This window comes from Malurus melanocephalus, unplaced genomic scaffold (genome assembly GCF_030028575.1).
Source record: "Malurus melanocephalus ecotype Western Australia unplaced genomic scaffold, MMel_1.1 scaffold_1025, whole genome shotgun sequence".
Classification (NCBI taxonomy): Eukaryota; Metazoa; Chordata; class Aves; order Passeriformes; family Maluridae; genus Malurus; species Malurus melanocephalus.
The window spans coordinates 54,116-74,774 of record NW_026624257.1 but is presented as its reverse complement, the minus strand read 5'-3'; the positions used below and the strand labels follow the sequence as shown (position 1 = coordinate 74,774).

Here is a 20,659-nt window from a genome sequence, read left to right as displayed (position 1 = left end):
AAAGCTCATCCAGGGCCACCCCTGCCATGGACAGGGACACCTTCCACTGTCCCAGGGTGCTCCAAACCCCATCCAGCCTGGCCTTGGGCACTGCCAGGGATCCAGGGGTAGCCACAGCTACTCTGGGCACCCTGTGCCAGGGCCTCTCCACCCTCACAGGGAACAATTTCTTCCCAAAATCCATCTAACTCTGCCCTCTGACAGTGGGAAGCCATTGCCCCTTGTCCTGGCACTATCTGCCTGTATGAAAAGTCCATTAACAGCTGCAGTGAGGTCTCCCTGGAGCATTCCCATCAGCAGAAGGAGCTTTCTACCCTGGATTTTACTGGCCAGTGACATGAGCCCTCTTTTCCTGGTGCCAGCTGTTCATGGCCCTTCCTTCCCCTGCTCCTCAAACCCAGGGCTGGAAAGGAACAGCATTGGCAGCAAACCCAGCACAGGAAGGAGCTGACCCTTCAGCTTTGTTTCCTTCAACTCTTTAAAAGGAGCAACGAGACTTTGAAGAAGTTATCCCACATTTTACAGCTGTTTGRAGTGCACAGGACTTGGGCTGAGGAGTTAAAACTCATCCAGAGGGTGGTGAGCTACAGGAAAATACAAAAAAAAATCCAAAAATGTAGTGGTGGACACRTTGTCTCTCACCTGTGGTCAGGGCTGCTGAGGGAGCAGTGCTGGAGCCTCGAAGGCAAGAACACAAGCAGAAAACACAGGTGAGTTTTTGTCACACAGTCACTGAGCAGGGACATCCCMCTGGGTTTAACTGGGAGGGAGCAGAGCAGGATATCCTGGGCAGGGAGATCAGCAGCAGCTTCCCAAGGTGCCCATGGAGCACCAGGAGCCTGGGCACCCACCTGGCATGGGGAGCATCACGAGCTGGAGCCCAGGATAATGAGGGGTTAAAGCTCAGCCCGTGCTCCAGGGTGATGTGGGCATGGTGGAGAAGGGATTTCGGGTGCATCCCAAAATCTGGGAGCTCCAGGCACACTCTGCAGCTCAGCTGTCCAACCCATCCTGCAAACACAATGCCTTTTCCCAGGAATTCAAGCAGCAGCTCCCAAAAACTACCTGGGAGAGGCGTTCCAGCCAGCCAGAAAAGAAGCAGGCACGAGGATTTCTCTCTCCTCCTGTTCTTAATTATCCTCAGAGTTACTACAATGGAAAGAATTTTTAAATTTGGGCATTTTCTCRTCCCCATTTATAATGCATGTTTACTTTTAGCACATTATTTAGTTTGGACCCAGCAAACAAAACACTCAGCTGCAGTTTCATGTTCTCCTTTGCTAGCCCAGGGCTGTTGTACTTGGCTTGCAAAGGCTTTATGGAAATGTTTAAATTTAAACAAAAAGACTGTTTTCATTTCAAATTAGAAAAATAATAAACCATCCTTGGTAGGTTTGGTGAACTCTTGAAAAATAATGAAACCAAACCACCCTCCTGCCCTCAGCTGCAGATCTGAGCTGCCTCCTAAATGTAAATGATAAATTATCATTAGCCTGCYTCAATTAAAGCACCCCAATGGAATGCAACTTCCAACGAGAAATGTTTTATTTATGAACAGTTTGCAGGCTCAAGCACAGTGCCCAGTTAATGAAGGATCACTTTCTTCAGGGCTGAGAGATGCTCATCAAGGGGAGGGGGCTGTGCTATCCCTGTGATCCCAGCCTGCAGCAGGATTGATTGCATCCTCCCATAATGAGAGCTGGGACAAGGGGGGCTGGCAGTGCCACTGGGGGTTATTTTGAAGTGATCATATCTGCATTTGTGTACAGGCAGCACAGAGCAATCGTGTGCTGTCTGAGTGGAACTCTCATCAAGCACCAAAATGAGAGATGTGAGGGTCAAAGCACTCAATACCTCAGGGCATGGARAGTGGGGATAACAAATTCCTGCTCTGGAATGGGACAGCATGAGCAGTGTCTTTATACTCCATTCAAACACTGAGGTCCAAAGGAGTAAAGGGTTTGAAAAGAGCAGGGARACAGGAGCAGACCCTGGGTGCTCACAGCAAAGCTGAGCACAGACCCTCTAAATGCAAATCTGCATTCAAATGGCCTCATTTTCTCACTTACAGCTCCTCACTTACACAAACACCAGTACTTTGGGCATGTTAAAAGTGTGGAGCAAAGCCCACTGAGCCCAGCAAGGAYCCCTGCACTCCCTGCAGTGCACCCAAGGGTGCTGAGGGTTGCCAAAAGCAGATACTCACCCCTCCTGCAGGGATGTGGCCGGGCCACCAGGCAATGGCTGGCTCCCTCATGCCACCCTCGAAGGTGGTTTGTTTGCCACACAGGAAAGGMCCATTGCTTCCTCCTAGGCACAGAAAAGAAGCCTTAAACCCCACAAAATACCAGCATTTCAAAAGGACACTGTCACCCAGGCTGGTTTCAAATAAATTCTCATTTCTGCATGGATGCTTCTTCAAACAACATGTCCAGAGTTGGGGTTTTTGTCATTATTTTCTTGTTTGTTGTGTTGTGGGTTTGTTTTTTTTTTTTTCAATATCCATTTGTGATGAAATTTTAGGAGCATCTTGTCAGAACAAGGAGAAAGTGACAGTTAAACACACCTTTCTATCAACAAGCAAATGAAAAACAAACCCCAAACACAAACAGGAAATAGCTCACTGGTGTTTTCCTTCCCTCTAAGGGTGTTAACTGCTGTCTGCAGCTAAAGGAAATCTGACACTTTCAGGCAGAAATAGCATTTCTTCATAATGATTTTAAGTTTTAAAGTACCAGAGCAATATTAGATGAAGGTRCAAGAGTGAGATAAATAATCCTGCATTCCCTGAATGTTCACTCTCAGAGATGGCCAGGGCTTTGCAGGAATATCTGGAATTTTAACCCAGCCTTGGAGCTCAGCTGGCCAAGGAACAACCAGGGAGGTCTCATGACTGATTCCAGGTCACACAGAGTCAAAGCCAGAGCTGAAATCAGAACTCAGGTTACTCCCTGCTCCATGGTTCAATAACCACAAGACAACTCTGCCTCCAAAGAGAAGAGAGAAGGTTCTAAAATCAATTTGCAATGATTTGTTTCAGAGAAACCATCACTTAAACAAAGGAGAACTTGTGAGGTAACAAAAATTGTTTCTCTTCTTCATATTTTTCATGAGAGCTAAAGAATGAGGGACTCTTGAACTCTCTGTAATCGCTCAGAAGGCTGAAATATGCTTTTGGCAGATGGAGAATAAACACCCTGCTAAGTTACTGAGCCTGGCTCTAAATAAATTACAGACTATTCCCTCCCTGACAGTGCAAATACACACAGGTAACAGCAACACTGAGGCAGGAAAAAATCCATTTGGCCAAGGACRCCTCCTCCACCAGTGACCAGAAGCACAGAACATAAATTACTCTAARCATAAATACTCTGTCTATTGAGGCTTCTCCTAACTCATAACTCAGAGCCCACACACAGGTCTTTTTCTCCTCAGAGAGAAAGATCCAAGCCTTGATTTCCCAAGGCTGGGTTTGTTCAGCTGAGCCTCACCTTGTTTGGGAGCTGAAATGAGGGCAGCCCCGTTATCAGAGGTGAAAAACACAAAGGTGTTCTGGCTGATGCCCAGCTGCTGCAGGTGCTTCAGGATCTTCCCAATGCTGTCATCGATTTCYCTCACAGCATCCCCATACCTGGGGCAAAATGAGATGCAGAATATTGAGAGCAGCAAAGAAAGGGTCACACAATGAGTTCAGTGGGCTTGATTTGGATCCATGCTGCAGAAACTCTTCTCTTACACATYTTTGTGTATTGAATTTGTGTCTCTTACCTGCAGAGAGCAGCCCCTCTGGGGTACTGAGGGTCAGAATTTGCTCAGGTGTGAGCCACTCTTGCACAGAGAAATTCAGCTATAAAATTCATCAACAGAGGAAAACCCACCTTGCCACGGACTGAGTTTTGCTTACAGTTAGAAACTCTTTGAAGCAACACTCACAGTGTCTACAGAGCTCTYTGCCTCCTCCAAACTGCATTTTTAGGAGTGCTTTTCTATTTGCTTGTCTGATTTATAGGCTTTTAAAACAGGCACTAATCATACAAAAGCCTTCTAAAAAATCATCTGTGCCACAGACAGCATTTCATTCCTCACACAACTGGAAAAGGAGCTTAGAGACCCCCCCCATCCCCTTGGGCCACATGATCTTCAGTTCAGATTAAAGCCAAATTATGGAAGAATAATCCARGCAAATAATGCACTTCAGCACYCACACTCTTGAGGAGTGATCCATAYTCTTGGATCTACCAACCACTGCTGAGGGTGGCTGCTTCTGCAGCACGAGGCATTCATTAAAATAACCCMAARMAAASCAACAKCCCCAAAAGCAGCACTTACAGCCCTCTCTGACTCGTGCCCAGGAACTGTTTGGAGGCATAAACAGGAGCGTGGGTGGCATCAATTGCCCAGTATAAGAAGAATGGTTGCTGGCTGGCCTGCTGCTTGCTAATAAAATCCAGAGCTTCCTGTAAACAACAATAAAAACAAATTTATCCTCTGCTGTTGAATTCTTTAAAAAAAAAAAAAAAAAAATAAAGTCACCTTGGCTTAGAAAGCAGTACTAAAATAGTACCTGCAGGTAGAGCTGAGTCAAGTTGGCTTCACCTGTCTTCAGATCAATTTTGAAATCTTCATAGTATCTTAAGATAAAAGGAATCAGAGAGGAAAAAAAATCAATCCTAAGGAATATACATCACAAAAAAGGATTTTTTTTCTCCTGTCAAGATTTTTTCCCCTGTGTGAGGAGGTGACAAGCAAGTCACAGTTCACACTCAGCAAAATCTCTTCAGATATTAAAAATATGTCACCATAATTGTTCTTATGGGAGAACGTGGTGACACAGCTCGATCCAAATTAATGACTTCCAGTTTGGGACAAACCTGAGGGATTGGCCTTTTGCTGTTAAGCTGTTAGAAAGGGGGCAAATTGCTTAAAAATCTCATGGGACTTCATAGAGAGCTGGGTGAAATGTGAGTCAAAAAATCAGAAATACACAACAACTTTCAGTGAGAAAGAAATCCTGGAAGCAGAACTTGGGGCTGATTGGGAAGAATCATTGTAGAGGGATCTTTAGGCAGCAGTAAAGGAGAGAAGGGCCTGGGGAAGTGCTAAGGGGAGTAACAGCAGTGAAATGAGATGATACCAGATTGAAAAATGAATGGACAAGAAGGGCACAGGCTGCAGACTGGGAGCACAGAATGGAGTTACACAAACACACACAACATTATCCAAACAGGAAGAGAAGGAACAAAGAGGTCTTTCAGTACAGAATGGGAGTGGAATCCTCCCAGGAAGCTTTGGGGTGCCAGGGATGAGCAAACAGCTCTGGGAGGGCAGCTCTCCATCCCCACACTGTCCACATGCAGCTTCCAGGTGGGTCTTGGATCTTTATTAACCACAGAATCATGGAATCCCAGAATGGTTTGGGTTGGAAGAGACCCTAAAGCCCATAAAGCTGTAATGGCAGCAGGGAGAGCTCAGCAAATCCCAGTTCCAGGCAAGAAGCTGAGTTACCTGCCAATCATCTCCCAGTCCCTGTACACAGGGATGTTGGGGCGCTCTGTGTTATCATAGGGCCCAAAATGGCAGTTTGGGGATCCAAACCACTCATCAAAGCCGTGCTTCAGGGGGTGGAACTGGGGCCGGTGCCCCAAGTGCCTGCCAACAAAAGCAACAGATTGAGTTAAAATCCTACTGCAAAGAAGCAGAAACTCAGCTCATCAAACAGCATGCAAGAACACAGTCTTTGCCTATGATAAAAACACAAAGCATTTCAATCACAATGACTCCAGAGCAGTGTCTTGAGCTCTCTCACACTTGTTGCAAGCACAGYCATGCAGACTCACCCCAGTGCTCACTTATATTCCATTTTATTTACTCTCCAATCAGTTTTCCACTTTTTCCTTCCATTGGTGTCTTCTCCCATGCTGCCTGATGATCAGCACTGCTGGACTACACTGCCCCAAACCACTGCAGAGATGCACATAAYGTTTTACTTAAGGATTCTGATCTATGACAAGTCCCTTTTATCCCACTGAGCTGTAAAAACACAAGGCAGAGCTCATGAAATGCACCATTCCATCCTCATCCCCTTTATGGWGTATTCACGCTGCCAAAATGGTACAAAGAGACCTGAATGGAAATGAAATGAGGTTTTTATGTRCACATGTGGACATAAAACACGTTCAGCTACTCCCAATGACAGCTCCTCTCTACTGTGCAGCTTGARAATCCTCCATCCTTAACTTCCAGATGAAGCTCCTCTCTAATCTCCAGTTTTTGTACAATAAATGCTACATTTCCTGCATTTACAGCATCTTGAAGACAGAGAATACCCAACTTCTCTGTCTCTAAAGGGAATCTTGGTAGCTTAATGCTTATTTAATCATTCCAGCTTCCATTCATGAGCCTGGATCTGCCCCTTGTCCACTTTGTGCCAGTCCCTCTGCACTTTCTGAACATAAAGGGCATAAAATGCATTCCCTGGAGTAAAATGATCCTTGGAGTTACTCTGAGCTATTCCAAACAGAGTTATTACAGAAATAACCATCATTCCAGCTATGATTACAGCTTGGGGATGTAACTASCACTGCAAGCCTGACCTGCAGGATTCCACCCTTTTCCCATTWGCACACACAGGAATACAAAGATATTCCTGGTGTTTTTACAACAGGGGAGATAATTTATTATTCTTATTCTAAGAAAACCCTTAGAGAACTTAGAGAGACATTAAACAATAACTGAGATGCAGATCAGTCTCTGCCTCTCACAGCACAAAACTCTGAGATTTAATGAAACACAACAAATTCCATACTAGTCAGAGAAAATAGTGGACTTGCAAACTTAAAATTAAAGCTTAGAAATGGAATTTAGTTACTGTCACAGGACCCCTGAAAAGCTTTTGGAAGYGATGATGAAACAAGAAGAAAATTTTCTGCTGGAAAACCTTAAAAATCTCCATGTGSCCAGGATGATATTGCAATTTAACTCTGGTACCTTGCAGTTCCTTACACCTTTCCAAGGAGAAGGAATCACTCCCACTTGCTCAGTATCACTCCCAGCCCTATCCAGGAGAAGTTTTTGGATGCACAATAACGCCCTGCACATTCCAATTTAGTCCTGATCCTGATAACAGCTGCAGGTCTTCCAGATTTGCCTTTTTGCAAAGAACTGGAACCAATCTGCATTTGCCTTGTTTATTCCTTTTCCCTGGGTGTATGAATTTACATTTATTAGCACTGAACTGCAGCTTATTGCACCCAGCCCACTGAGCTGATTCTTCAGGGCCACTCTCCTGCTTGGATTTGTGCTGATAAATAATTCACTGTCGTAGGGTGCTTTGCTTTCTTCCCAATTTCAGCAGGTGAATCCAACCACAATGCAAACTCACCCTTCTCCARCTTGTTAATGAAACTGATAAATAAATTCCTGTTACTTTCCACAGGAATTCAGTTTATTAACAAGAAACCCAACATATAGCAGGAGTCAAAGATAAAAAGCATGTAGGTGCTTAAGGCAAATTCCAACAGAATATCCTGGTGGTTTTTCATTGAATAAGTGGTGTGAGGTATGGATGAAAGCACAGATTTGAGGAGTTTCTAAATATATATATAAATAAACACATAAAACCCCATCAACTCTTTGTATGAAATATATATAAGTACTTGTAACGGGAACACTCAGGAATTGATCCCAGCAGGGGGGAAGATYCATCACAGAATCCAAAGTTGGACATTTGAGCTTCAAAACAGTTTTTTTTTCTGTAATTCTGAGTTTTTCTACTCCTCCTCCCCAACACACACAGAGTGAAATCTCAAAGCAAGAGAYCTCCAAATAAATTTACCATTTGCCAATGATCTTATTGATGTAACCAGCTTTCTTCAGGAGCTCTGGAAGCAGTAATTCAGAATCTGGGATTCCTCCTACTATATCCTGTGGAGTGTACGCTGTGGGAAACAAATCAAAAATCAAATCAAAATTTCTGACTCTTAAAAATATTACAGCAAACAGCTCATGGCTACTTAATATTAAAAGCAGTGTTATCGGATCAGAAAAAGCAATTAATTTGGAGTTCCAGCAATGTCATTTCTTGAAAGTCCTCCTATGGGATGGAGAGGATAAATTGATCCAGAGACCACAGGGAGATTTCCACCCATTTGTGCACGAGGGTAAATAATAAAGGGAGCTGCCAGCTCAGAGTGAAGGTGAGACCCTTTTAAAGGGGATGTCAGAAAAAATCAGSTGCTTTAGGTGTTGTCTTCATGTTGTAAATTTGCCTTCTATTTTCTGAAAAGAAGGCAGCTTTTCYTAAAACAAAGAACCAATAAATTTGCCCAGACTGCAAGAGCTGAAAGAAATGAAAAGTTCTGTCTCAGCCCCTGAGAATCTCAGCACTGGGAATCAATCCCTGGCTGCTGCTTCTTGCCCAGCTGTGTCCCAGCACGTGGCATTTGTCACTCTGGGATCCAAATTMACCCAGGGATCTTCCCTGGAAGCATCAGAGGGCTGTAAAACTGTTCTGAAACTGGATGGAAAYCTGCCTGCTGAATAAACCTGTGAGCAGCCTGTTCTTCCCTCTGGGTATTAACAGCAGCACCATGTGATTTCCCTTCATCAGACCCCAAACCCACTGCCCAGAGGAAACATTTCTCAGCCAGCAGAAACAAATGGATCAACCAGCCTGSTTTATTCTCTTCATTTGAGGAGGTTTTCTGCTCGATGAGGAGGAAGCAATGAATTTCATGCTYATTACCAGCACTTAGCAGGGACAATTTTTGGTGCTGCTCTGAAAAATCCAAGGGGAAGATCTCCTTTGTCCACAGAGAAACTTCCTACAGGGCACAGAGGGAAATCAAGAGAGGAAGGGAGAAGAGGAATGAGGCTCCTACCGTTCCTGGCGTGTCCATTTGTGGTGTAAAARCCATTCCTGACCGGGAGCCGGCCCGTCAGCAGTGCTGCCCTTGCTGCAAACAACACAAACATTTCTTTATATTTATATACATTCTGTATTTAATATTAAGATGATTGCAGGATTATGAGGCCAATACACTGAAGTGTGCCAGTGCCTTCTTGTCACAGACAGCCACTAAATCACTCACATTAGAATTGGCAGAACTCCCCTGCCTGGTGAGCTGCAGAGAGAGCCAGAATCTGATGCATCATTTGAGTTATTCCAGGTCAAATCTGAGTGAAATTTGGCCCCTTTATTGAATTATCCACACTGAAGAGTCATTACTTTGAACAGTCAATGGAGCAACCCTTATCTCTCAGTTTTATATATATTTATCATATATTTAAAGAGGAAATCCTAGCACAAACTGATTCGATGCTCAAGGCTAAGCTTTCAAGCTTGACTGAACAAAAATCATGAAATACAAAGAAAGAGCTGTCCAGCTTTGACAATAAAAGTCAAGTCCTGCCTGCAGGGAACATTTAAACAGATGTTTAACCTTAAGCAGTCCCACCACTGGACATAGCAGGATTTCAGCATATTTTAAATGCCTTTTCTGAGCAAGGACATCATCAACACACTGGCAAGTGCTATCTTAAATGAGAGTCCAAATAAAAAGCCCCTGTTCTTCATTTTTTGTTCCAGTTCTTGGCAGCTGATCATGGTTGAGGAAAAAAAAGAAAGCAAAAAAAGAAACCACCTCACAGAAAAAAAACAATAAGGAGAAAAATATCTGCCTCTCCCAGACCCAAACATTCCTTTTATCTCTTGTCCCTGTCCYAGGAGCCTTGCAAGACACCAGGGTCAAAAGCAGGACACAACCTGCTGCCTTTCCTTGCATGAAAGTTTTACCAGAGCCAACAGAATCAGACCAAATATATTCAGCAACAATTTAGATCCTGCTTTTTCTAACCCAAAATGAGAAAGATGAAAAAAACGCAATGACTGGGGTTGGAATATGCAATGACTGAAGTGAAATGGTATAAGAATCCTTTAGGTGGACTGATCACTGAACCAGTGCTTTGTATGAACTGAAAACTGTCTGTTTTCCAATCCAAACATAAATAAAAAGGGAGCAGAACACAAGATCAAAGCAGCAAATCCAATCCCCGGCCTGAGGGCAATCWCTGCTTTGGTTGTTAGTTCATGTCAGAGGCTGGCACACACCCCAACCTTCTCAGGAGGAGATGTTTCTCATGCTTACATGGTTTCAACAGCAGTTTACTTACAGGGAGAGCAGAGGGGGTTGGCAGTGTAGAAATCCAGGAAAAGCATCCCTTCTGCAGCCATCTGGTCTAGGTTAGGAGTTTCCTTAGAAGGCTCTCCGAAAACTCCCAAATCCCCCCAGCCCATCTGTAAAAGGAACACACCACAAGATGGAGAACTCCTTTTCCACAGCCCCATTTTTGAGCTGACATAATACTTTTATTGTATCCTTTAATTTATAATTTTTTTCTGTGCTCATCTCCCTACTCAGGACTTCACAAATGTGACAAAAACAATCTCTGCCAGCCCTGTGGAGCAGGGAACTCTTACACTTTTCCCYGGTGGGTGGGAAATTGAGGCAAATGTGGGATTAAATGATTTATTAACAGGTATTAAAGCGGTTGTAAGAAGCCCAGTGCCTTCACTCTTACTCAGAGGCCTGAGGCACACCCAGAGCAAGGAGGAAGAGGAAGTTACACATGATTTACTCGGGGCTGTGCAGCTGCCACGTGTGAGCCTTCAGTCCCTGCCCACATTTCCTTGTGCTGGACCCCAGCATTCCACCTCAGCCTCTGGATCTATCCCTCTGCAGAACTGGAAGCACAAGGAAAAGGTCTGAACTCAAAAGCAGCACTGCAGGAAAAGCAAGGAAGTGTTTTAAAAGGCAGAGGAATCTGCCAGAGGCATCACATGTCACTGTGCTTATCTGCAGGATGGTGGTTTCACCCTGTTCTTCCTCCTGATTCCGAGGGGTCACATGCCAGGAGAACCATAAAATCTCATCACAGTGTCTGTGTTCCTCCTGAAAAGCATTACWGGGAAAAGCTCAGCTTCAGGCAGAAGGTTCCAGAAGGGAACAGTTTAATGAGCCATTAGGCTCACCCCAGGTGCTGCGGGTTCTATTGTGCTTTAGAAAAGGCTGCAGATTCCTTTGATCCAGGTGTGTGTCAGGTGAGCAATGGATGCACAGGCTGGGATGCATCCAGATCCTCAGGAAACCACCTGGTGCCTCCAGTTTAGAAAAGAAAATTTGCTGGAGAGCTGCAGAGCTGGTTTCTGAGATGAGGAGCAATTAAATGGTTCCCCCTGACACCGGGATGTGGAATTAAAATGGTTTCAATGGATTCACCCCCGAMTTCTCGATTTTTCTTTATCATCAAGGAAGAAAGACAAAAAGAATCTCACRTTGCTCTAATTCCACAGAGTCCCAGAGGATCAAGGAAAAAACCCAGGGAGATGTATCTTTAATGAATATATTAAATAAATCAATAGTTCACAGAAGCTCCAGACAGGAGCTGTGCCTCGTGCTGCAGCAACACTTCTGGAAGGGGAGAATCACTGCTCCAAAAAGCTTCCTCTGGAAAATTACAAATACCAGCTTGGAGCTGGGGAATGTTCCTGAATGGAAAACTGAGATCACAGATCACTGAGGATGGGAAAGAGATCCCAGTCCAGCCTGTGCCCCATCCCCACTTTGTCCCCAGCCCAGAGCACTYAGTGCCACATCCAGRCCTTCTTTGGACACCTCCAGGGATGGGGACTCCAAAYCTCCCCGTGCAGCTCCTTCCAGACACTGCCAGAGGCTCAGATGGCTGGAAGGAAAGGTGATTTTCCTACTCAGSAGTGTAGGAGCACCATGGAAACAACAGGCAGCATAAACTGGCAAACAGGTGGGAAGGGTTTGCACACCCTCGTGAGCTCCTTGAGTAGCTTCAAACAGCAACAAATACATTTCCACCATAAATACACCTGCAAGGTGACCAGAAAATACTAGGAGAAAAACAAAGCAGGAAGATGACAGCAACGTGAACCTGCTGGGAATGGATATATTTCCTTATTCATGTGGCCATGGGTGCAAAACTGAAAAGAGTTTGGGTTAGAAATAATCTGTGATTATTTCTGCTCTTAAATAATTTATTGCCTTTTTTTCCTCCTGTCATGGTTTTACTTGGMCCGATTTATTGTCTTTTTTWCCTCCTRTCATGGTTTTATTTGGCCCGATTTTTGGTGGTGGGGGGGATTTGCTGGAACTTGGGAAAAATCAGGTTTAAACCCACGACACATCCCCAACTCAGATAGCAAAAATKAGTAGAATTACTTTTCTTCTTGCTTAGTTTTTCAGGAGGCCACCAACCTCCTCCTTRTRATTAACAATCWTTAGGGTWGGAAGGGAGCTCTGGAGGGCAGAATAAATATGCAGGGCAGAATAAAATGCACAGGGCATTTTATTTCCTGTGAGCAGGGCACACAGGAACATGTCCAGGTGGGTTTCAGATGTCTCCAGACAGGGAGATTCCTTCTCTGCTGTCCCTGAGCAGCTGTTCCAGGGCTCTGCATCCTCCATGGGAAGAGCTTCTTCCTCATGTTCAAGTGGAACTTGTTGTGGTTTGGTTTTTGGTCATTGCTGCTCTTCCTGTCACTGGCACCACTGAACAGAGCCCCGCACCACCCTCTGACACCCCTTGGAGACTTTTATAGGAATTGATGGGATCCCYTCTCAGCATTCCCTTCTCCACAGTGACCATACCCCGCTCCCTCAGCGTCCCCTCCTCAGGGAGACGCTCCAGATCCATGTCACACCGCGCGGGGTGACATTTTGGAGAAGCCACCACCCCCCGCCCGCCGGGACTCCCCCCTTGGACCCCCACTCACGTCGTCCATGAGGAGGAGGAGGATGTTTGGGGTGGCGGCGGCGGCGGGGCCCAGGAGCCAGCAGAGGCACAGCGGCCTCAGCGCCGCGCTCGCCATGGCAACCGGGCCCGCGCCTCACGTGACACCGCCACACGGCCTGCGCGCGCCGCACGTGACCGGCCGGGAGGGGCGGGGCCAAGATGGCGGTGTGCATCGCCGTGATCGCCAAAGAGGTGAGGGGACACCAACGGCGGGGACACACACGGCGGGGACACCGCCACAGCGGGGACACACACGGGACACTGCGGGGATACAGCCCCAGCGGGGACACACACGGGACACGGCCACAGCGGGGACACACACGGCGGGGACACGAACGGGACACGGCGGGGACACGGCCACAGCGGGGACACACACGGGACACGGCAGGGACACGGCCACAGCGGGGACACACACGGCCTGGACACGGCCACAGCGGGGACACGAACGGCGGGGACACAAACGGCAGGGACACACACGGCGGGGACACACATGGGACACGGCCTGGACACGGCCACAGCGGGGACACACACGGCAGGGACATGGCCACAGCGGGGACACACACGGGACACGGCGGGGACACGGCCACAGCGGGGACACACACGGCGGGGACACTGCCAGGACACGGTGTGGGGCCTGACTACGGCCAGGCCGAGCAGTGAGGGCAGAGCGGGGAACGGGCTGGGCCTCGGGTTGTGGGGAACATGGGTCAGGTGGGGGCAGTGGGGTTTGGGGCTCGGGGTTTGGGGTCTGACAGGACTGGGCTGCGCGGGCAGGTGAGGGGTAGGGGAATGGGCAGGATCTCAGATTGTGGGGTCTGGATTGAACAGAGCAGATAGAGGGGAGTGGGGAAGAAGGGGAGCAGGGGTGGGACAGCCAGCACAGGGACAGTGTGGGGTGCTCAGGGCTGTCCTGCTCCTGGGAGAGGAGAGGAATTTTCCTTGGGAGGAGACAAGCCCAGGCTCTGCTGGGACAGGAGAGCAGAGAAACCTGAGCCTGTGCAAATGATTCTCCTGCCACAGGGACAGCAGCGCTCCAGAGGAGCTGCCCTGTGAGCATAAATGGTTAAACAGTTCTGACAGATCAGCATGGCTCAGTCAGGGTGATTTGTCCTCTCCCCAGAACTACCCTCTCTACATCCGGAGTGTCCCCACRGAGAATGAGCTGAAGTTCCACTACACTGTGCACACCTCCCTGGATGTGGTGGATGAGAAGATCTCAGCCATGGGCAAAGCCCTGGTGGACCAGAGGGAGCTGTACCTGGGGCTGCTCTACCCCACTGAAGACTACAAAGTGTATCTTTGTCATGCCTTTGGTCAGGCCGTTGTGGGTTTAGTTTAATCACAGAATGTCCTGAGCTGGAAGGGACCCACAGGGATCATCCAGTGCCACCCCTGTCCCTGCACAGACCCCCAACAATCCCACCCTGGGCACCCCTGGCAGTGCTGTCCAAATGCTCCTGGAGCTCTAGCAGCCTCAGGGCAATGCCCAGCACCCTCTTGGGGAAGAACCTTTCCCTGATATTCAACCCAAACCTCCCCTGACACAGCTCCAGCCTTCCCCTGGCCCTGTCCCAACCCACAGAGAGAACAGCTCCGTGTCTGCCCCTCATGTTCCCTCTCAGTGTGTCCCTCTGGGCACATTCCTGCCAGSCCCTGGTGTGTCAGGAGCACAGCCTTAACCCCTGCCCAGCTATGGCTACGTGACCAACTCCAAGGTGAAGTTTGTCATGGTGGTGGATTCCTCCAACACAGCCCTGAGGGACAACGAGATCCGCAGTGTGAGTGCACCAAAGCAGAGCCACCTCGGTGGCTTTGCTCCCTCCAGCTACTCAGGAAGTGCTGAGAAACAAAAAAAATTAATGAATACACCTCCACTCCCTTTGCAGATGTTCCGAAAGCTGCACAATTCCTACACAGACATCATGTGTAACCCCTTCTATAACCCTGGGGACAGGATCCATTCCAGGTGAGTGGGTTGTCCACATGGATCTCTGTCTCTGCCACCTTTGTGGAACTTTCAGGGTGCCCCTGATGCAACAGGACCAGCTCTGTGGGTGGCCAGTTCAGGTGTGTGTGCTCTAAATACCTTAAGGAGTYTACCTTACAAACAACTGATGGTGCCATAAAAACCTACACTGAACTCTCACTCCCACCCTCAACTGATGTTCCAAACATTAAGTCGAGAAAATGTATTTTTTGGGGAGAAAAAATTACCTGAAAAAAAGAGGTAAGCAGTGGTTAGACTCTATGGTCTTAGAGGGGTTTTGCAAACTTGATAATTGTGAGTATTAAAATCTGGGTATGTAGAACAGGTTAGAGTGATCAGCTGTCCTTGTCCAGGGTTTATCCTCAGATAGGGACAAACATTCAACACATGGAATTCCTCATGTGCAAGGGCCAGTGGTCCCATTGTAATCTCACAAGGAATTTTAATAGATTAGGAGTTTCTATGGCCTAGGCAAGAACAACTTCTTTTACACTTTGCAGAGACAGGGCTACAAGCAGGATAGGACCTGTTCTTACTTCAGCTTAATTAAAACAACCTGTGCTGTACAGAGTAAAACCCCATGTCCAGCTGAGGGAAAAAGCCAGGCAGAGGCAGGGTGAGGAAGTGGTTTTGTTACAAAAGCTTTGCTGTGCACAATGAGCTGCTGCCTTTAATAATCTGTGTTTATTTCCCTCTGCAGGGCTTTTGATACTATGGTGAACTCCATGATGATGCAGGTGTGCTRAACCCCTTCCCATCCCCCTGGGAAACATTCCCTGTGTGCAGGAGCATGCCTGCAATGCTGTAAATATTCCATTCTGTGTAATAATTTAAAATTTATTCTCTGTAAAATAAACCTGATGCCTGCAAGGTTTGCCTGGATTTGTACTCGAGCAAACCTGAGCACAGCAGAAATCACTGGTCACAGAATCATAATTTGGGTGTGGTTTGGGTGGGAAGGGACCTCAAAGCCCATCTGATTCCACCTCCTGCCATGGGCAGGGACACCTTCTGCTGTCCCAGGCTGTTCCAAACCCCACTAGAACAAAATAAGCTCCAACATCCTTTCCTGGGATGATTTCTGGGTTTCTCAGTTTGCTGTTATCACTTTACACCTCATCTATCCACAGTGATTGCCAGCACAGGTAGCACAGCTGGAATAAATCCACCTCATCCACCCATGGATTAAACCATCAGGATTGCACAGCTGCCTGCTCATCCCAAATTAATCCCCATTAGCATCTCCCCCCCCTGCAGCTCCTTGCTGTTCTAATTAAAGACTCCCAAATCAGTAGCAGGTATTTAAATGGAAAAAAGGCACAAATTGCACTGGAAAAGCATCCCAGCTCCATCACTCCAGGCTCAGCAGAGGCCATGCAAGCAGGAGCAGCTGCTCAGTGCTTCTCACCTCTACTCCATGCACCTCATCAGTTAAAAATCAGAAAYCAGTTAAAAATAACAGAGCTGCCCAGCTCCAGAGGGTCCCAGGAGAAAGCAGAACTGCACATGAAGTTCACACAGCAGGATCATTTATTTTAAAAGTAAGGAACAGTTACAAATACTTTCTCAAACAGAACTTAAACACATTTTATCAACAACCACCTGGAAAATGATGGGAGATTCAAGCCTCTCCCAGCATCTCCAAAAGGCACAGCTGTSCACTGCTATCCCCAAACATTTTAATCTAAAAGTCTTGGCTGTTTTCACTCAGAGACAGCCACTCRGTGTTGCCTCTTCCACGAGAGTCCAAACACCACTAAGTATTTTTTATTAAAAAAATAAATCTCAAAACTTAATTATCATATCAAACAGAAGCTCTAGAAAAAGCTGGTTTATAGTCTAAGCCTAAAGGTAGCTCAAATCAAGGTCAGTCTCAGCAGCACTGAGCACAACATCAACACAACATGAAGAGTAAAGGCCCCAAGCTGTAAAAAAATAGAGATCTTAAAGGGAAAAAAAAATATCAGTGGGATTTTTAGCCTGGCAATGCCCCTGAGCTGTGAAAAGCTGCTTTAGGAGGCAGTTGCATCTGTTGCATCTGGGTTAGAGGAATCCTAACCAAGGATCCYGAAAGATTAGCGGGAGAATTACATAATGAAACCCATTTCCATGCAGAACTTCCCCCCAGGAATGCTGCCTGTTGGGGTTCCTGGCCTGCCTCTTCTAACACAACGTTTTTCCTTTGAAAACAAAACAACTTCAGAGCTCGTGAACAGAAAATCAACGAGAAAAGAAAGGGTCAGGAACCTTCTCTTCTCCCTGGTACCCAGCCCCTGTGGTGCACTTTGGTCCTGAGCCTCCAGCTGGGCTGCCACCATCCCCAAGTGTGACTCCAGAGCAGGAATGGTGAGGGGAATAAAGAGGAAGAGCAGGCCAGAACTGCATCAGTGAAGGTGATTTTGTAGTGCAGCTACTGCAAGAAATAAAGGAAAATGAGGAGCAACCTTTCATCCCAGGAGCTTTAGAAGAAAAGACAGAGGGAGGAAAGAGGAAATTGCTGACATCCAAAATAAAAAAAGGGGAAGGGGTTTTGTGACACCCAGGTCTTGTTTAACTACCACAGAGACTTCCAGAGAAACAAAGGATGTTTTTTTCCCTGTCCTGGCTGTACAAACACAGCGAGCTAAAACCAGACCCAAACCACATCAAGCTCCTTCCCAAGAGGAAGGTCCCATCCACAGGGCTGATGAAGGTAAAGCTCCCCAGCAAACAGATCTTGAGCTGCAACCCAAAACTTTCTCCATTGTTTTGGGACAGAATACAGTCTTTAGGATCTTAGGAGAAGAGAAGGCAGCATCCAGCTGCTGTAGAAGAGCTGGCAGAGCTGARGGAGGCTCATGGAGGGCATCCAGACAGCCAGGAGGCAAACCAAACCCTCAGAATTGCCCTTTTCCACGGGATAAGGAGGAGACTTGATGCTCTAGGAGAGCTCTTCCCTTCCCAGGACAGAGTTTTCTCTGGAACAAGCCTTTCCTCTGTGCCATCTCCTGAGCAGAGCCGAGGTGGGMTGAGCTCTCCTGGGATGCAGCAGATCCCATCTTCCCTCCTGCAGCCCAGCACGGGGCTCACCAGTAATCCTCACCGCCAGGCAGATGGCTTTTTTTTAAAATTAATCTGTTTTTTGGCTTGGGTAGGCATATTTTTAAATCTCTCCAATCCCATCTCCTCATTTCTGTCCCTTCGGCATCACCAGCAGTCCAGCATTTTCTAGTATGGAAAATACCAAGGCAGCAGCCTTGCCCGACCCCTAAACAGGAACAAAACCAGAATCCTGAAGCACAAGGGCATTGCACCCTGCTCCATCACCCTTCCAAGGGCCAGGATTCCCCTTTGTGCACCAGCTGTGCCCCCAAAACCARGGCAACCCCAAATCCAGGCACAGCTCTGGGACTGGTCAGGCTGGGAATGCAACACCCACCCACCACTCCCCGAATTCCTGTTAACACCAATTTTTCAGATTTCCTTCCTGCCAGAGCCCTTCTCCATCCTCCCATCCATGCCAGGGTGGGAGGAGGCACAGAGCAGAGCTGGAGCAAGGGGCAGGGAATGCCATCCTGCTCCACACACCAGGAATCCCTGGCCCAGCACTCACCTGTAGGTTCTCCCTCGCAGCCTGGGGTGCTGCCCCCCATAGTAGCCTCCCCAGCGGCCCAGCCCTCCCCGGGAGTGGAAGTAGCCCCGGTAGCCACCGCGGTCGGTGCTGCTGATACCCGGCATGTTGGTCCTCTTGGGCAGCACCTGGAAAGGTGGGGAAGGGCTGTTGGAGCTGGGATTTGGCACCCAGGGGTGGGAGAAAGGTGGGTGCAGCACCCCCAGCTCTCACCTTGATGACACGGCCCCTGAACACGCTCTCATCCAGCTCCACCGCAGCCTTCACAGAGCTCTGCTCCTCAAACTCGATGTAGGCATATCTGTGAAGGAACAGGGTGAGCAGAGACACCCTGGAGCTCCAGAGACCCCATCCCCTCCMTGCACACAGCACTGACCCTTTGGGATGGCCTGAGAACTTGTCACAGAGGATGGTGACCCGGTTGATCAGCCCACAGCTGTTGAARTGAGACTCCAGCTCTTCTGCTGTGCCCCCGTAATCCACCTGCAAGGACAGTCCCAGTGGGTGTGGGAGGCAGAGAGCCCAGCTGGCCCCACTCACACCCCTCCAGCACAGCCTCAGGGAACCCTCCCAGCTCAGTGCTCCAGCCTGGAAATGCAAATCCAAATAACGACCAGCCCGGTTTTGGGGAGAAAAGTGACACCACACAACCCACAGCTTCCAGGGGSCTTTGGGGCGCTGGCACTTGCAACAGATGATCTGCAAGTGGCTGAGAATTCCACACAGATGCTGAGCCACACTCCCAGGCTGGGCAGGGCAGAAGAGRAACACTTGGGATGGGAACAGCCAGCCTTTGGCCCCATGGCAGGGGTTTGGGACAGAGCCCCAGCTGGGCACAGCCGTGGGAAGGGCTCTGCTCCCACTTACATTGCCCACGTAGATAGAACGCTGGTCAGCCTCCACCTTCTCCTTGGTTGTCACTGGGAAGAGAACTGTGGAGAGGAGGGATTTGTCACATGCAGAGGGACATCAGCACCCCAGCACAGCCACCACCCAGCTGGCACACTGCAAAGCTCCTCACATCACTGTGACAGCCATGTGTATCCAAACCCCACACTGCTGCCTCCTCCTCCACCCCCTCACCCCTTTTCTCTTTGCAGTGGCTCCTCTACCGGGGCTGTTGGTGCTAAACTCAATTACTTAATTGAATTAAATGCAACTAAATTAATTTACTGCATCTGGGCCCACACAGGGAGTTGGTAAGAGCTGACAGAATCTGCATTAGCACCACAGCAGGCCTGGGACCCCACCTTATATGTCCAATCCCAGGTGCCTGGCGAGGCAGAGCCAAACASTGGTTCCACTGTCACCCTGTGCCCCAGGGGTGTCCCTGGAGGGACAGCACATACCTGCCTCGGCATTCATGAACAGGTGGCTCTCAGCTTCCAGCTGCAACTCCCTCAACCTCTTATCCTCCTTCTCTATCTCCAGCAGCTTGGCTTTGATGGCCTCCAGCTCCTGAATCCCAAACCGAGAGTTGCACAAGCAGCACACAGAGAAGGGACACCCCAGGTGTAAAAAGTTCCCCATTTCCTTTGGCCACCGGGGAAAATTGGTTSCCCAAGCAGGCAGGCACTCACCGGGTCCTGCACATCTGGCTCCTGCCCATCGAGCTCCTCTGTGCTGCTCCCCTCCTGGTGGCTCGGCTCTGAGCTCTCACTTGCTGCCTTACACACAGCTGCCAGCTCTGCCATATCCCAGGACGCTGCCTCTGCTTGGGGGGATGGTGGGTCCTGCCACCAAATGTCTGAAGTATCCAGGAAGAGAGAACTGGRTGCACAAAGGGGCAAAAAAGCATTTAATCAACAGCCATTTAAGGTGGAAGCAACAGCACAACCTCAGCCAGGCAAAGGCTTTCAGGATGTCTCCAGGAGAAGGATGAACAGGTGACACAAATGCAGCTTGTTCTCTGAGCAGCAAAACCCCAGAACTGCAAAGTGCAACCAAGAGGTCCCCAGTTCATATTGAGTCACTTCCCAGCTCATGGTCCCAGAGGGGACCTGGAAGCAGCTCCCCTAAACCAAAACCAGACCTCAGGTGCACCCATCCACCTGGTAGAGAAGGGAAAGRTGAGGCAGGACATGGCCACCAGCAGAGCTGCAGAGAGGGAGCAGCCGGGAGCTCTGGCTCCCGCAGCAAAGGCACAATCGCACCCGCATCCCGAAGGGCGCACAAAGGGACACGCCCTCCCATTCAGGAGAACGAGCTCTCCCCACGGTGAGCGGGAAGCTGAACCCACTGCA

General features: G+C 48.3%; 3 protein-coding genes across 4 annotated transcripts in view; 1 reads left to right on the top strand and 2 right to left on the bottom strand.

Moving 5' to 3' along the window:
• The window catches only part of GALNS (galactosamine (N-acetyl)-6-sulfatase), a 42,196-nt gene extending 29,274 nt beyond the window's left edge, over nt 1–12,922 (bottom strand). Inside the window, exons 1-9 of one of the 2 annotated variants that reach the window (XM_057386658.1) lie at nt 12,800–12,922; nt 10,171–10,294; nt 8,880–8,954; nt 7,835–7,937; nt 5,506–5,649; nt 4,565–4,631; nt 4,330–4,457; nt 3,492–3,631; nt 2,207–2,310 (exon numbers count right to left, since the gene is read on the bottom strand). In XM_057386658.1, coding sequence (XP_057242641.1) covers nt 2,207–2,310; nt 3,492–3,631; nt 4,330–4,457; nt 4,565–4,631; nt 5,506–5,649; nt 7,835–7,937; nt 8,880–8,954; nt 10,171–10,294; nt 12,800–12,895 — 981 coding nt within the window. In that variant the 5' untranslated portion in view covers nt 12,896–12,922. The remainder of the gene's footprint in view (nt 1–2,206; nt 2,311–3,491; nt 3,632–4,329; nt 4,458–4,564; nt 4,632–5,505; nt 5,650–7,834; nt 7,938–8,879; nt 8,955–10,170; nt 10,295–12,799) is intronic. The other variant, XM_057386659.1, reaches the window with a different exon arrangement.
• Nucleotides 12,923–12,961: 39 nt separating this feature from the next.
• TRAPPC2L (trafficking protein particle complex subunit 2L) lies at nt 12,962–15,995 on the top strand. Its single transcript, XM_057386656.1, is given in 6 exon segments — nt 12,962–13,011; nt 13,940–14,112; nt 14,510–14,597; nt 14,706–14,785; nt 15,507–15,691; nt 15,937–15,995. Coding segments are annotated over 6 exon segments (618 nt in total). The 5' UTR covers nt 12,962–12,978.
• A 2,018-nt stretch (nt 15,996–18,013) lies between these two features.
• LOC130585961 (polyadenylate-binding protein 2-B-like) overlaps nt 18,014–20,659 on the bottom strand; it is a 3,375-nt gene continuing 729 nt past the window's right edge. The window contains exons 2-8 of the mRNA XM_057386655.1: nt 19,997–20,186; nt 19,766–19,874; nt 19,284–19,348; nt 18,793–18,899; nt 18,630–18,717; nt 18,399–18,544; nt 18,014–18,053 (exon numbers count right to left, since the gene is read on the bottom strand). Of these exons, the coding sequence (XP_057242638.1) occupies nt 18,014–18,053; nt 18,399–18,544; nt 18,630–18,717; nt 18,793–18,899; nt 19,284–19,348; nt 19,766–19,874; nt 19,997–20,186 (745 nt within the window). The remainder of the gene's footprint in view (nt 18,054–18,398; nt 18,545–18,629; nt 18,718–18,792; nt 18,900–19,283; nt 19,349–19,765; nt 19,875–19,996; nt 20,187–20,659) is intronic.